General features: G+C 40.2%; 1 protein-coding gene across 8 annotated transcripts in view; it reads right to left on the bottom strand.

Annotated features, from left to right (window-relative positions):
• The window catches only part of SCAF8 (SR-related CTD associated factor 8), a 201,047-nt gene extending 187,223 nt beyond the window's left edge, over nt 1–13,824 (bottom strand). For 4 of the 8 annotated variants that reach the window (XR_016395260.1, XR_002642778.3, XM_022559974.3 and 1 more), the window contains exon 1: nt 13,305–13,736. Coding sequence is in view for 4 of the 8 variants with exons in the window: in XM_022559974.3 (XP_022415682.1) it covers nt 13,305–13,334 (30 nt within the window). In the remaining 4 variants the exon portion in view is untranslated. Of the gene's footprint in view, nt 1–7,364; nt 7,430–13,300 lie in introns of all 8 variants that reach the window. The other 4 variants (XM_022560022.3, XR_016395261.1, XM_089922180.1 and 1 more) reach the window with 4 other exon arrangements.
• Between the last annotated feature and the right edge of the window lie 497 nt (nt 13,825–14,321).

Here is a 14,321-nt window from a genome sequence, read left to right as displayed (position 1 = left end):
GTCCTTACATTCACAAATACAATATGACAGAAAGGGTCAATCCTTATCTAAAACAACAAAGAAAAAAAAAAAAACTGAGTAAGATAAAAGATTCTAAAAGATTTTGCCCCAAGCCTTTTTCTCTTCTTTTTCTACATCACCTCCCCCTAATCTCCATCTCTAGCCTATTCTCTAAGTGCTCGACCTATATCCAGCTGGTCATCTCCACCTTGATGTCCCATAGACACCAAATCTTCAAGATGCTCAAAACTACAACTGTATTCAACAAACTAGTTACACTGTCTTTGGGTGGTTGAGATATGGGTGATTTCAATCCTCCTTCCATACTCTTTTATTCTAGGTGGGAAAAATGATCCCTCATCCAACCCACCAAATTATCTTCCTCCTCTAGTGTTTTGCTCCTCCTGATTTGCCCTATTAATGGTTGGTACCATATCATTTTATCTATATCGTCACTCAGCCAAAGCCCTGTGGCACCACCCTCTTCCTTATATCCAGCTCCCTATTATTACTAAATTTATTTTGCATTCATCTAGTCATCTCTTCCCCATTATTACTGTAGTTGAGCTCATCTTCTCTATAGTAATTTAACCTTCCTTCCCTCAATCTCACCCCTCATTGACCTGCCCTGTTCTGCAAAGATATTAATCATCATTCTAAAATACAAATTTAAAACTTGTGCTTTTATTAAAAACCCTTCAGAATCTCCATTCCCTTCTGATTAAAAATGAGGTCTTGTGCATAGTACACAAAGACCCTTCATCAGAAGACCCTTGCCTAACCCTCCAGCAGTCCTCCCAACCACCTCCCCTACCCAAAGCTGCCGTTTCCTTGAAAATGATCTCTAGCCTTTGCCTTACACAATGTCTCCTCCATCATACTGTGTACAACATGATATACACAGAAGAGTATACACATACTGTTTATAAACTGTCTACACCACTACTCTGTATCATAGTAGTCATGTCACGTTACCTTCTCACCCTTTGTGGTAGTCCATTCCCAACCCCACCCCTATTAAAATATGAGCTGAGAAAAAGGACACAGGTATCTGATTAACCTGGTAACCACTCTGCAGGATACAATGCCTGATAGATGGCAAATACACATAAATAACAAGGCTCAAAGGACCAGCCACTACTTTCCAGCATTCCTTCCAACCACTAGTTGCTATTACATTAGAACCTTTGCGGGTTATTATTGCATTCTAGCAATTTGAAAACTGTAACATAGTTAAAATAGAATGAAAAAATTGTCTGACAATTTTGAGGGACTAGCAAAATAAAGGAAGCACTCACACAATTATTTGGAACCACTCTCTGTTAACAGCTCTAAGATGACTGAGATACCTAATCCTTTGATTTTGCAAATGAATCAAAGTACTGACTGGGAAATTTTGTACTAGGAATGATGTGGCAGCCTCTGGCCTACTCCTTTGGGATATCAATCCTCTTCAGCTAAGTTGGTCACAACCCTTGTTCTTGTAATTGCCACCAAAGCAGAGAGGGCCTCTAAAAGAGGTTCTGAGTTCTCTGACAAAATGGGAACAAGAATTTGGAAAATTCTGCCCAATAAGAGGAACTGCTATAAAAATAAAAACCACTTTTCTTGGTGTAGAAAAAACAAAGCCAAACATGTTAATAATCCTTACAAAAGCAGTCACTCGTATTTCAATAAAGCATTAAGGGGGAGGGCACTAACTGGTTTATTAAATGCTTACAGAAAAACTACCCAAAGCTATAAGTCATTTCAGCAACTAACATACAACATGGTAAAAGCTCATTTTGATGATTTTTATTCGTGTTGGTATTTAGCCAGGCAAAAGATAGATAACCTGCACATAGTTTTTAAGCTTTTATTAGATAAATGCGTATTAGCATTATCAGGAGACTTTCTCCCTATTTCAAGAAAACTACACAGGCAACTACTTTCACAGTGGTCCTTAACTTTGGGCAATACTTTAAAAAAACATTCTCGGACTTCCCTGGTGGCGCAGTGGTTAAGCATCCGCCTGCCGACGCAGGGAACACAGGTTCGATTCCTGGTCCAGGAAGATTCCACATGTCGCAGAGCAACTAAGCCCGTGCGACAGAACTACTGAAGCCTGCACGCCTAGAGCCCATGCTCTGCAACGAGAAGCCACCGCAAATGAGAAGCGTGCGCATCGCAATCAACAAAGAGTAGCCCCCGCTCGCCACAACTAGAGAAAGCCCAAGCACAGCAACAAAGAACCAACGCAGCCAAAAATAATTAATAAACAAATAAATTAATTAAAAATTTTTTTCATTCATTCATTAAAGCAGTAAAGGAAGATTAGCTGATTTACTGTTATGTACACTGTTGAACAGCTTTTTAAGGATCTGTAATACATGTGTACTCGTCACTAAATTAGGTCTGGGTTCTGTGCCCAATAAATGAGGTTTCTCTTCTCTTCCTTTAGTGAGTTAGTGTAGCTACACAATGAAAGCATCATGACTGGGAGAAAGGAAGAAATGAACAAAGCTTTTAAAAGTTTGCTCCCTTTGCTGCATTTTTTATCAAGTTTTCAAGAAAGAATGCTCGCTCTGCAATTAATACGAAAAAAACTTTTAGTCCATCAGAAGTCACTAAATGTGGAAAAACAAGAAACGTTCATTTCCAGTACACACCCACACAAAAAAACTGAATGTAAACTCCAAGAGGACAGAGGTATTTTTTGTGTGTGTGTTTTGTACACTTACATCTCTAGAGCCTAGAATAGTGTCTGCACATCTGCACATGGTGGTAGGTGCTCAAAAAACATGTTGAATAAATATTTTCACTAAGGCAGCTTTTAAAGTTATTTTGTTTCTGTTTTTGATGTTAAAAAGGCTTATAAAGCCTATAAAAGAATATATCTTCCTGCTCAATTATAATTCTGATTTGCAAGTAGCATGCTATTAACCAAGTTCTTAGGTTTCAGAGTGCAGTAAGGTCATAAGTGTGTGGCCCATGGCCTATTTTTGTAGGCCCTCAAGCCAAGAATGGTCTTACATTTTAAAAGAACTGTGAGAAACCAACAAGATTATGCAAAAGAGACATAAGCGGCCCACAAAACCTAATATTTACCATCTGGCCCTCTACAGAAACCGTGAATGGAGATTCCATTCAAAAGAGAATGAAAGTTTTTTGAATATATACTTTCACCTATGAATTGAATCTCTGCTACTAGAAACATATTTTTCACCTAAGACCTTCTCCATATCTAAACCTCTAAATTTTGGTTTATTTGATTTGAATACTAAGGAAATGGTTTTTTGTTTCATTTCTCTTTTTTTTCACCAGAGCATAAGTGGTTATAATGCTGAGACTAATAAGAAGTAAAGGAGGATTAAAGTTAATTTATGTTTAATATTTTACATACTAAAACATCACAAAAACGGATGGAGGAAAAAACAAAGGAATACAAACAGAGGGGGAAAAAAAGCCAAATTATATTTCAAAAGAATAGCAAGACTACATTAAGGGAGAAAAAACTAACAAAGCAATCTTTGAACACTGCATTTTGACTATATATCCTCAGGCTAAAACAGATGAACTATAAACAAATACTAAATTCCAGTTAATAGGTTTGTTTTCAGACCTATGGTTTAGAATTCTGCAACTACTTTCTGCATATTTTAGGATTGATAAAACAGTAAGTAAATATATTGTGGATAATGGGAACTAGTTTTCTCACTGTCAGAGAAAGGAACTACAGATTTGCAAAAGGGAAAGGCCAGAATGAACCCTACAGCGCTGGACTGTTATTGGAGATAGGATGAACTCATGGCTTTTTAGATAGGCAGATGGATAAACAACAAAAATTTGTGTGTGTGTGTGTGTGTACGTATGTATGTATATATATATATATACATACACACACACACACACACACACACACATACAAGCATGTTCAGACACATACCCAATTTCTAGCTCAATCTGTTAACAGATAACCACCAGAAGAAACTAGGGTTCCTCAGAGAAATGGCTGATTCCAGAGCTGGGGTGGGAATATCTTATTATACAAGAAAGTAAGTACTCAAAAAATGATAAGCACATGTCAAAATGACACAGGTGCCAGCCTGAAGGAGCCCTGACATCAAAACACCCCAATGAATAAGAAAAGAATCCTTGAGTTCATACCGATATGCATAAATACATAAATGGGGAGAAGGAAAAGCTCTTATGCACTGCCAATAATAAACAAACAATAGACTTAGAAAATCTGACAACCATCTTAGTCCTGATTCAGGCAAGAACTAACTGGATGCTAAAAAAAGAAGAGTGAAGTTTGATGTTAGGACTCTGTGCTTCCACTGCAGGGGGCACAGGTTCGATCCCTGGTTGGGGAATTAAGACTCTGCAAGCCGCATGGAGTGGCCAAAAATAAATTAATTAATTTTTAGAAAAGATATCTGCCACAAGGGAAAAACAGTAATTTTACAATGGAGAAACCTTGCAGAAAAAAGTTAACCTCCCTACTAATGGGATAAATAGACATCATGTGCTTCCTGAGGACAAAATATTACTTCTGGATTTTTCCTGCTAAAGGAGCATAACCTTAAACTAATCATAAAGCAACAGCAGACAAATCCATATTGAGGGAATTCTAAAAATAACTGGCCTATTCTCATCAATCATCAAAGGTCACAAAAGACAAAGTAATAACCAACTGCTCCAGATTAAAGGACAGTAGACAGACATGACAAGTGAATGCAAGGTGTGATGTAGGATTTAGATTTACTCTTTTTATTCAGGACGTTACTGGTACAGACAGTGAAATCTGAAGGTCTGCAGACAACTGCATTATATCAATATTAATTTCCTGATTTTGATAACTGTACTATGGTTACATAAGAGAATGTCCTTGTTTTCAGAAAAGACAGTTATATTTAGAAGTAAAAGGCATTAATTGCAGTTTACTCTCCAAATGTTCAGAAAAAAAGTTTACATGTGTCATTCATGTGTATGTCAAGACAGAAAGAGAATAAGAAAGCAAATATGATTAAATTAACTAGATAGAGGAATCAGGATGAAGTGTACATAAAAATTATCACTCTTGCAACTTTTCTGTAAACCTGAAGTCGTAAAAATAAAGTATAAAAAGTGGGAAAAATAGTTAATTTATATTTGGACATTATACCAGCAAAAAGAATTGTGAAAAATCGAGTGATGGTTCTCCTTTACATCTCAACCAGGAGTTGAGAGCCGGCCCTTCTAGTCTCAGCTCTAACACAAAGCTGCTTTTCCTCGGTAAAATCACAATGGTAGGCCTCAGTTCCCTTGTTTGTAAAATGAAGATAGCACCTATCCTACTTTTCTCACAAATTAACCCTAAAGATCCACAGAAACATAATAATGGTTGGGGAAAAGAGGTGCATAAAACACTATATATTATAAAGTGGCTCACTTTTAACAATGTTTGGTAAATAAAAAGTACTTCAAAATTACACAAGCCAGACATTTTTTTCACCATAGCAAGCGGCTGTTTTAGAAACTAGACATTTGCTATGTGTTTTGGTTTGCAAAAAATTTAACTTATTCAATATTCTTCTTACCATTTCAATAAATTCAAATACCTGTATCATTTTTTTTAATCATAAAACTTTACAGTATCAAAAACATTACTAAAGAAAATCATTAACCAGGACTCTCAACCTTTTTAAAAAAATTAAGATACAGCTGACATACAACTTGTATTAGTTTCAGGGCTACTGGTCAATCTTTTAGATACTGTGACCCAGATTAAAAAGATTATATCATTTCCCAAGTTCCCAAGATCATAAAATACGTGATCCAAGCTTTTCATCCTTCACTCACAAGCCCCAAGGAATTAAATCAAATTCAGAAAATTAGTGTTTATAGAAGAGAGAAAAAGAGAGACACCAAATTTTTTTCATGCACTCAAATCAAGGGAAAGTTTGTTTCAAAAATAAAAATATTCCTTAATTTATCCTTCCAAACTCATAAGGGTTTGGTCACCACTTAAAAGTATTTTTTAATTGTTTACACATGGAGACTAATTAATATCTCACTCACAAAATAAAACATCCTTAAAACTGTGTTCTCTAAGACAGTTATGATTCCAAAATGCCAAATGGAGATTTAATACGACAATTTAGTTTAAAATAAAATAGGGTAGCTTGTCTTATTTCCCCATTGTTGAAAATATAAGATCACATTCTTGTTTAAGAAGTCTACTTGCTCAATCTCACGCAGTTCCTGGCAAAGAAGCAAGCCCAGAGTCAGTAACGCCTGCCCAGCCTCACTAGCTCTGCAGCAAGGTCATTGCACACAAAGCTGATGAGGTGAAAGAAAAAGGATTACAAGAACATAAGCTCAAAGAGGGTATGCTTTTCACTTGTCTTCTTTACAACTGTATCCCAGCAGACAGAAAAATGGCTGGTGTATGGTAAGCATTCATTAAGTACTGGTTAAATGAATAAACGAATGAAATCCTAAGTCTTTATAAAGTATACTAGTCAGCCTTTATAAAGTATACTAAGTTGCAGAATTATTTTAAAAACAAATTTGGCATACATTAAATTAATAGCCACAAATGTCTTTTAAAAACATGAACAAATAATCTATATTCCCCATTCTGACTAAATAGTGTCAAAGTTCCTAACGTATTTCCTGACCTACAGTAGATACCATAACATATTTACATACCCTTCCTTGACTTTAAAATATGGTGTATCAGAAACTGGCAAAGCAGAATTACGAAGACGAAATAAATGCATAAAATCAGAATCAGAAAGATCAAATGCATCGTGTTTACCATCAAACTTAAGATAGAACTAACTCAGACAAGGAATCAGAAGCTACAGAAACATTTCTCACCAGCATTTATTTCTCATAATAGTACCGCTAACAAAATCTGCTCCTCTATAATTAGAAAATCAAAAATTTGATTTAGTCTTGTTTTTCCATTACTACACAACATCTGTCAATGATGTGTTGTCATCTTATAGTTTGAAGAACTTCCTCAAAATATAAGATGTATTTTACTTCCTACCACCAAATTCAGAGATTTGCAATTTACTCACATTATATATATAAGTAATATTTCTTATACAAAAAACTATACGGAGCAGAATGCAAGTAAATGCACAAGAGTTTAGATATGATTTATACTCACTACTAAGCACAGTAACTTTTTTTTCACTTAACCTATTTTTTGTGAAAAATTCAACTTATTCCCCCTACATGTTCTCTTTCAGATTACCAACGTACTCGAAGTGACAAACTTTATTCTGCTTCCCAAGTACTTCCCATATAATCAAGACATCATTTCACTACCAATTTAACCCTAAGTATTTTCCAAAGGGCCTGCCTTATGTGGGTCATAATCATCTTACTATGCTTCTTGTGTCCATGCTGCTGGAAAAGCAGTCTGTACAAGCAGGAGTAGAGAGGCACAATCCTGAGAGAGAGGAGTAGAGAAAGATGTTGAGAAAACAAAACCAGATAAAATGAGCTCACTTAAGAGCTCAGGAGCTCAGCCACTGTTCAAGGTCAAGATTGATTACATTCTCTCAAACCATTATGAGTTAGTTGTTGTCCAATAACAGGAAAACTGGCCCAGAAGAAATACCTAAAATTCCATGTACAAGCAGCAATACCAGCACTAATTCTAAGCCAACTATACTTCTAAAAAATGGAGCAAGTGATCATAAAATATGACTATTTAGAAGACTGGGGAATACAGATGTCCCCTAAATGCCAATCAAAATTACTGTAACAAACTCAATGCTAGCCTAAAGTAGAACGGCTGAACTATATATATCTTATGAATTTCAATGTTGCCAAAAAATTTTTATATTTAATCCTGAATGACTGAAACACTCTCAGAGTCCCCAAAATCATTAGTATCAGTCTCAATTATCCTTGTATTCTAAATTTTTTTAATTAGTTAAAAACACAACTTTTACCACATGCTGTTTTAAAATGAAAAACAAAGCAAAAAGGATTTGAAATAGCATAATTACACAATATAAAACTTAGGATGGATTAAATCTAACTGGAACTTTCAATGGAATAGTCCCCTTCCCACTATTCCCTCTTAGTAAGAAGTGAAAACCATAAACAAATCAGAGTTTTGATTTTAAATTTCCCATCTAAACTCCTATACGCCTACAATGCCATAAAATGACCTTCAAAATAATGCTTACACATACTAAGTCCTCCAAAACATTAATTTCATATTTAGTCAAAGAATCTTCCAACTAATAGGGAACCTAAAAATCTCAAATCAATCATTTATTTCACAGAGGAGAAAACCAAATGTCCAGAAATGTTAACTGCCTTGGTCCAGGCCATTCAGCTACCTACTATACCATCAAGCTATCCATTCAAGAAATCTTTATTTAGCATATACTATGTACTAAGGCACTATGCTATGTACCAAGGATATGAAGCAATAAAGATACGTGGTCACTGTCCTCATGGAATTTATAATATGGTGGGAAAGATTACTGCTAACTACTTAAAATTGTAGTTATCACTAGAAGGAAAAGCACAGAGTGTTTTAAGACAGTTTAACAGGGGACCTAAATCAGTGATTCTCAACCATGGTCGATTTTGCCCCTCAAGGGACATTTGGTAGTATCTGGAGATATTCCTGGTTGTCACAATGGGGGAGCTAGTGGGTAGAGGCCAGGGTTGCTGCTAAACATCCTGTAATGCACAGGACAGCTCCTCACAACATATAATTATCCAGCCCAAAATATCAATAGGGCCAAGGCTGAGAAACCTTGATCTAAACCACTGGGGGCACAGAGGGGTTAGTGAAGGCTTCCTTCCTTTATAACACCAAGACTGCTATGTCTTTAAGGGATTTTCACAAGGTAGAAACAAAAAAAGATAGACTAATTGTTACAATTAAAACTCCCACTGGGGCTTCCCTGGTGGCGCAGTGGTTGAGAGTCCGCCTGCCAATGCAGGGGACACGGGTTCGCGCCCCGGTCCGGGAAGATCCCACATGCCGCAGAGCGGCTAGGCCTGTGAGCCATGGCCGCTGAGCCTGCGCGTCTGGAGCCTGTGCTCCGCAAGGGGAGAGGCCACAACAGTGAGAGGCCCGCGTACCGCAAAAAAAAAAAAAAGACTAATTAAAACTCCCACTGGAAAATCAAAACAGGAGAGAGAGACTTCCCCCATACATGAAAAAGAAAAGAAAAAGGCAACGTTTTATAGCTACTTCACATAAATTCCCTTTCCTGAACCACAAGGGGAAAATACAAAAACAAATTTCACATGCTTTTATTATTCCCGTTACCTTTCCCACTGTTCTCTACCAAACCATGCCTACTACTAGATATTGGTGGAAAGACTGTATTAAAAGTCCTGTAGTTAACCAAATGAACACTCTGGATACAAACTTGGAAATGGAATAAAATGAAGATGGGATTTCACTATTGATGTGAAAGACAAGGCACAGAAGAGGAAAATGTACTGGGTGTTAAAGTGACTCTGGAAAGGGCTACATCCTGAAACAAAGAGTAAGCTATCGGACTAACCAAAGGATCCTAAGAACAAAAGACACTAAGAATTTAGATATCCTAAAGATGAGTAAAGAATTTAAGAACCAAGGTAAATTCAAAAATTAAACTGCAATAATTTTCCTGATACATGCATAACAGATTCTTATAATGCATAAGAGATTCTTATATTTTCCACATATTATTTTAAGAGTTCCTATATTACTAAAATGCCCTCTCCAATTAAGTTATAATTTTCTAAGGAAAGGGTCCTGTATTGCTATTCTCTTTTCCCTCTTTTCAAAAACAAAAACCCTACCACAATAACCTCCATACAGGAGGAGTCTTACGGACAGAGTACAAATATGTAGCTCACATAAAATTGCTGCATTCCAGTAATCAACTGTGGTCCTAACGTAATCCACAGATTTAAACAGATAAAGATGAGACCATTTCCACTGAGGTGAGAACTCTAAACCATCATAACAAATAAATGCCACCATCTTTGAGCAGCAGTAACTACAATATCTTGTAATGATGATAATTCTTCTGGAATTAACCGCTCAGGTCAAGCACTGACCGTTAGGGAATCTTATATTCCATCCTGGACAAATTTTCTTTCATCATTTCAGAACTGACATTCGTGGTCACGGGATAAACTTTTTTTTTTTTTTTTTTTGCGGTACGCGGGCCTCTCACCGTTGTGGCCTCTCCCGCTGCGGAGCACAGGCTCCGGACACGCAGGCCCAGCGGCCACGGCTCATGGGCCCAGCCGCTCCGCGGCATGTGGGATCCTCCCGGACCGGGGCACGAACCCGCGTTCCCCGCATCAGCAGGCGGACTCTCAACCACTGCGCCACCAGGGAAGCCCACGGGATAAACTTTTATCACAAGGATGATGCTTAACTGGAAATTAAAGTTTTCCCACAAAACTAGCACAATGGGCACTTAAATATCAGTTCTTGAGCCTCAATCTCATTTAACTCATGATACGTACGAGGGATTTACCACGTAAAGGATCTTCTGACAGTGCATTTGAAAACGGGGTAGGGAGGCACAAAGCCCCTTTGAGAAAAGGGTTGGGGGGGGGTGGAGGGAGGCGGGCAGGCAGACACGCCATCATGACTCGGACATATCCTGCAGAAGACCCCACACGTTCAGACTGAGACTTAGCCACAATCTGCAGATTAAAAGCCTATATTCTGAACTTTAAAATCTCTGGCACGTTCCTGTTTTCAAGCCAAGATCTGCTTGCTTGTCTTTTTTTTTAATCTTGAAAAACCTGATAATTAGCAAGTTATAAAAGCTAAGCATTTCTTATTTTAAACATTATACATATAGAGCTAAATTGTGGTGCCTTATAAAGCAAATGGCACTTCTTGACAATTCAATGCTTCAGAGATACCTTTAAACTTGCCAGAGAAGGTTCTGTTGGGCTCAGCCCAAGGATAGATGCCTTTAAAAGCCAAATTCACTGCAAGTAAACATTCTAAAACATCCTTTTCTCCTAATCCTGTAACTCAGATTCCTTTTTTATTTTTGCACTTTGCAACACATGATTTAATGGAAAAACGTCATTACTGAACTATTTCCCACTATATACTTCCTTGCAACAACAAATTTTTACTACATCAGCAAGTGTTATAGATATTCACAGAAACTACATTCAGAAATCAGAAAAAAACAGGATTATGTACTTTGAGCTTAAAGCAAAAAAAGAGTATATTCTTCCGAATCTCCTTCAAAATCTATTGCCCTTCCTCAATTCTGTGACTGTTAACTGCTACAATTTTTAAGCCAACCCCATTTTCAAATATGGTGAATTCAGTGCGAGCGCATTAGTAAATAGGAAGTTAAAAGATGGTTTAAGGTCTCTGAAATACGTAAGGGGAAAAGAGAGAGTGCTACATAAACTAAAATGGGAATACTACCACAAATCTCAAGTTCTTATGAAGATTAGCTGAGAGAAGAGCTGAAGCATAAAGCCAGCCATTTAAATGTTAGGCTCCTTACCCTTAACATCAATGCTAAAATGAAAAACCAACTGTTAAGACCTGTAATCCACCACGCTTTACAGTGACCAACCACCGTGTACTAACCACTTGTTTGTATCTAGCACATGGCAGGGAGGGCTGGGAATGGAGCAGGGTACATATTAGGAACCCCCAAGATAAACAGGAGAGGCACCCAACAAAAAGGCGTAGGGTAAACAAATAATTGCAAGGAAATAAGAGAAAGGATATTTTTTATAATTAAAAAAAAACACTGTAACATTCTCTTAGTGCTATAGCACCACATGTAGCAAATAAAAAGGCTACAGACCTGTTGTTTTTCCCCCATGCAGAGCCATGAAACTATTAGCAATAAATTGGAACATACAGTATCCTTACTTTTTATTCCAGATTTTAAGGACAAGAGTATTGTGGGGTGGAACCAAATTTTATAATCTGATCCAAATTATCAGCTATAAATTCATTAAAAAATGGAAAAGATTCCCAAGTCTACTGCTCTAATTTGTATCAAGAAGCAGTAATAAAAAAAAAAAGAAAATCCAGTATTGAAAAAGAAAATCCTTTCCAAAAAAAATGCTTGCTTTCATGTAACTGTGTCACTGCTATCTAGTCTAATATGGAGAATTTAATTCACATATTGTCTAACTTTCAGCCTCTTTGCTAAGTTTCCAAAACGTCAATTCTAGGGAGGAAGGGAGGGAGGGAGAAAAGAGGGATGGTGGGAGGGAGGAGGGAACGAGTTTTCTCCTTTTGGAAAACAAAATTGTAAAACAGCTTTTTAAAGTATTGCCCTGTTCAGAATATCACTATTATACTACTGAATGGAGTATTAGCACTTTCACATGAAAAGTTCATAAAATTTATATAAATTTAGTTAACATCACATTAAAATATTGTTAAATAAGTCATACAGGTAAGGATAACTCTGGTTGTGTAGATATGTACTTGTTAAATGCTTGTTTAATGTTAGCATTAAGGTCTATTCCTACCGGAGTTTTAAAAGATTTTAAAATATTTTATCAAAACTTGTCTCCCTTCAGACTAGTGAACTCAACTACACAGTGAAAACTGGACACCTGCTTGTTAAAAATCTAGCCCTATATATGACACGTGAAGGAGCCCGTGGGAAATGCTTCTCCAGCATCTTCCCTCTGCATGCACCACTCACCCTGCCTGTCTTTATGTCGGATGATGAGAACGGGGGGGAGTAAGAATAGGAGAAACTGCAGAATAATCTCGCCTCCCGATCAACCATGCCCTTAGCTTAAGTCCCTAGTTGGCAGGTTACCTAGCCAACAATATCTCAATTATAAACAAACACTACTTGCAAGGTGACCACAGGTTATCACCCCTGTCGGTGCTCTGCCTGCACTACCCCCGATCACGGCCTGCCTCATTAAGGACCCGGGAAAGGTCTGGGCGGTGATGCCCGGCCTCCAGTTAAAATCCCGCAGGCCCAGGAAAGAGATGGGCGGGCCAGGCATCGGCGGAACTGACCCGGAGAGACCTGCCGTAAGCCTCCGGGGGAGGGCCCAAGCGGGCCTTCCCTCCAGCCCCGCATCCACTCAGTACTCTGCTGGAGACACCGGAACCTCCCTCCGCCCCGGGGCGGCCCTCTTCCAGCCCTCCGCCCACGGAATCGGGGGAGGGGCGCCGGGGCAAAGAAACACCCCTCCCCCACGGCCACAGCTAGGCCGCCACTCGCCCCACCCTGAAAAGCACTGCGGGCCAGTGCCCACCCTCCCGCAGTGGCCTCGTCCCGGGTTGGGGGGAGCGTGGGTAGGAGGGGAGGCTAAAGTACAATACCAACCTCGCTATTGAAGGTTTTCACAGCCTCCATGTTGTCGGTGCGGAGGCTCGGAGCCCGGCGGCGGAAGAGGCGGCGGCCACTGCACTGGGTGGGGAGAGCGAGACGGGGGCGGCAACGCGGCTGCGAGGAGGGGGCGCCGGCGGGAGGCCGGGCCGCTGCGACCCCGGGCAGGTGGGGAAGGGCAAGCACCGGCGGGGAAAGGTTCCCTTAGGGGCAGCGAGGCCCCGGCATGGCCGCTAGGGCGGGCGGAGCGCCGGTCCGGGAAACAGAGGCGCTGCCGGGGCTGGTTGGCAGCGGGCGGGGGAGGGGCTGGGCGCCTTCTCTTCTCCGCCCCGCTCGGTCTCGGGCTTCCACCCCCTAGCCCGGTCCCCTACACTCTCCACCCCCTTCTTCCTCTTCCTCCGACAGGCTCCTGTTTCACCTCCCCGCCGCTCGGGCCGTAGGAACCAGCAGCGCACGGCGAAGACGGAGGAGGAAGCGCTGGCAGCAGCGGCTGCGGCATCCAATATGGCGGACACGAGTCGGGCCGCGCAGCTCGGAGATCCGCGGCGCCTGCCAGCGCGCCCCCTGGCGACGGGACCGCGCAGGCCCGGGCCGCCGCGCGGAACCATCGAGCGCGCGCGGGCCAGAGCGTCGCCGCCAGGAGGCCCCGCTCATCTCGGCTCCCGGGGTCCCTGCCCCTCACCCGCACCCCACCTCCTCGCCGCTGCGGGAGCGAGTGCTGCTGCCTCTTGGAGCGCCGTTGGGGCCACTACAAAGCATTGCTCTAAGAAAATCCCAAATGTCCCTCCGGCAAGTTTAGGCAATATACACGTTTCCGTTGTTTCCATGTGGCTTGGCCCCTTTACACGAGGTTTAGTTGCTTTTCAGAACTTTACTGGACGTTGGCCTAAAGGTTAACAGCCGGAAAAGGTCCTAGTCAGCCACTTATTTGGTAACGATGTGCCCAAGCATTTTAATAGCGTCGGGAGAAAACGTTAGAAACAAAAGCTTTGGATCCGGGCGGGGGCAGGGGGA

Source organism: Delphinapterus leucas, chromosome 12 (genome assembly GCF_059928025.1).
Source record: "Delphinapterus leucas isolate spDelLeu-1000000601 "Yukka" chromosome 12, BTC_Dleu_Yukka2, whole genome shotgun sequence".
In the NCBI taxonomy this organism is placed as follows: Eukaryota; Metazoa; Chordata; class Mammalia; order Artiodactyla; family Monodontidae; genus Delphinapterus; species Delphinapterus leucas.
This window is presented reverse-complemented; position numbering and strand designations above follow the sequence as displayed.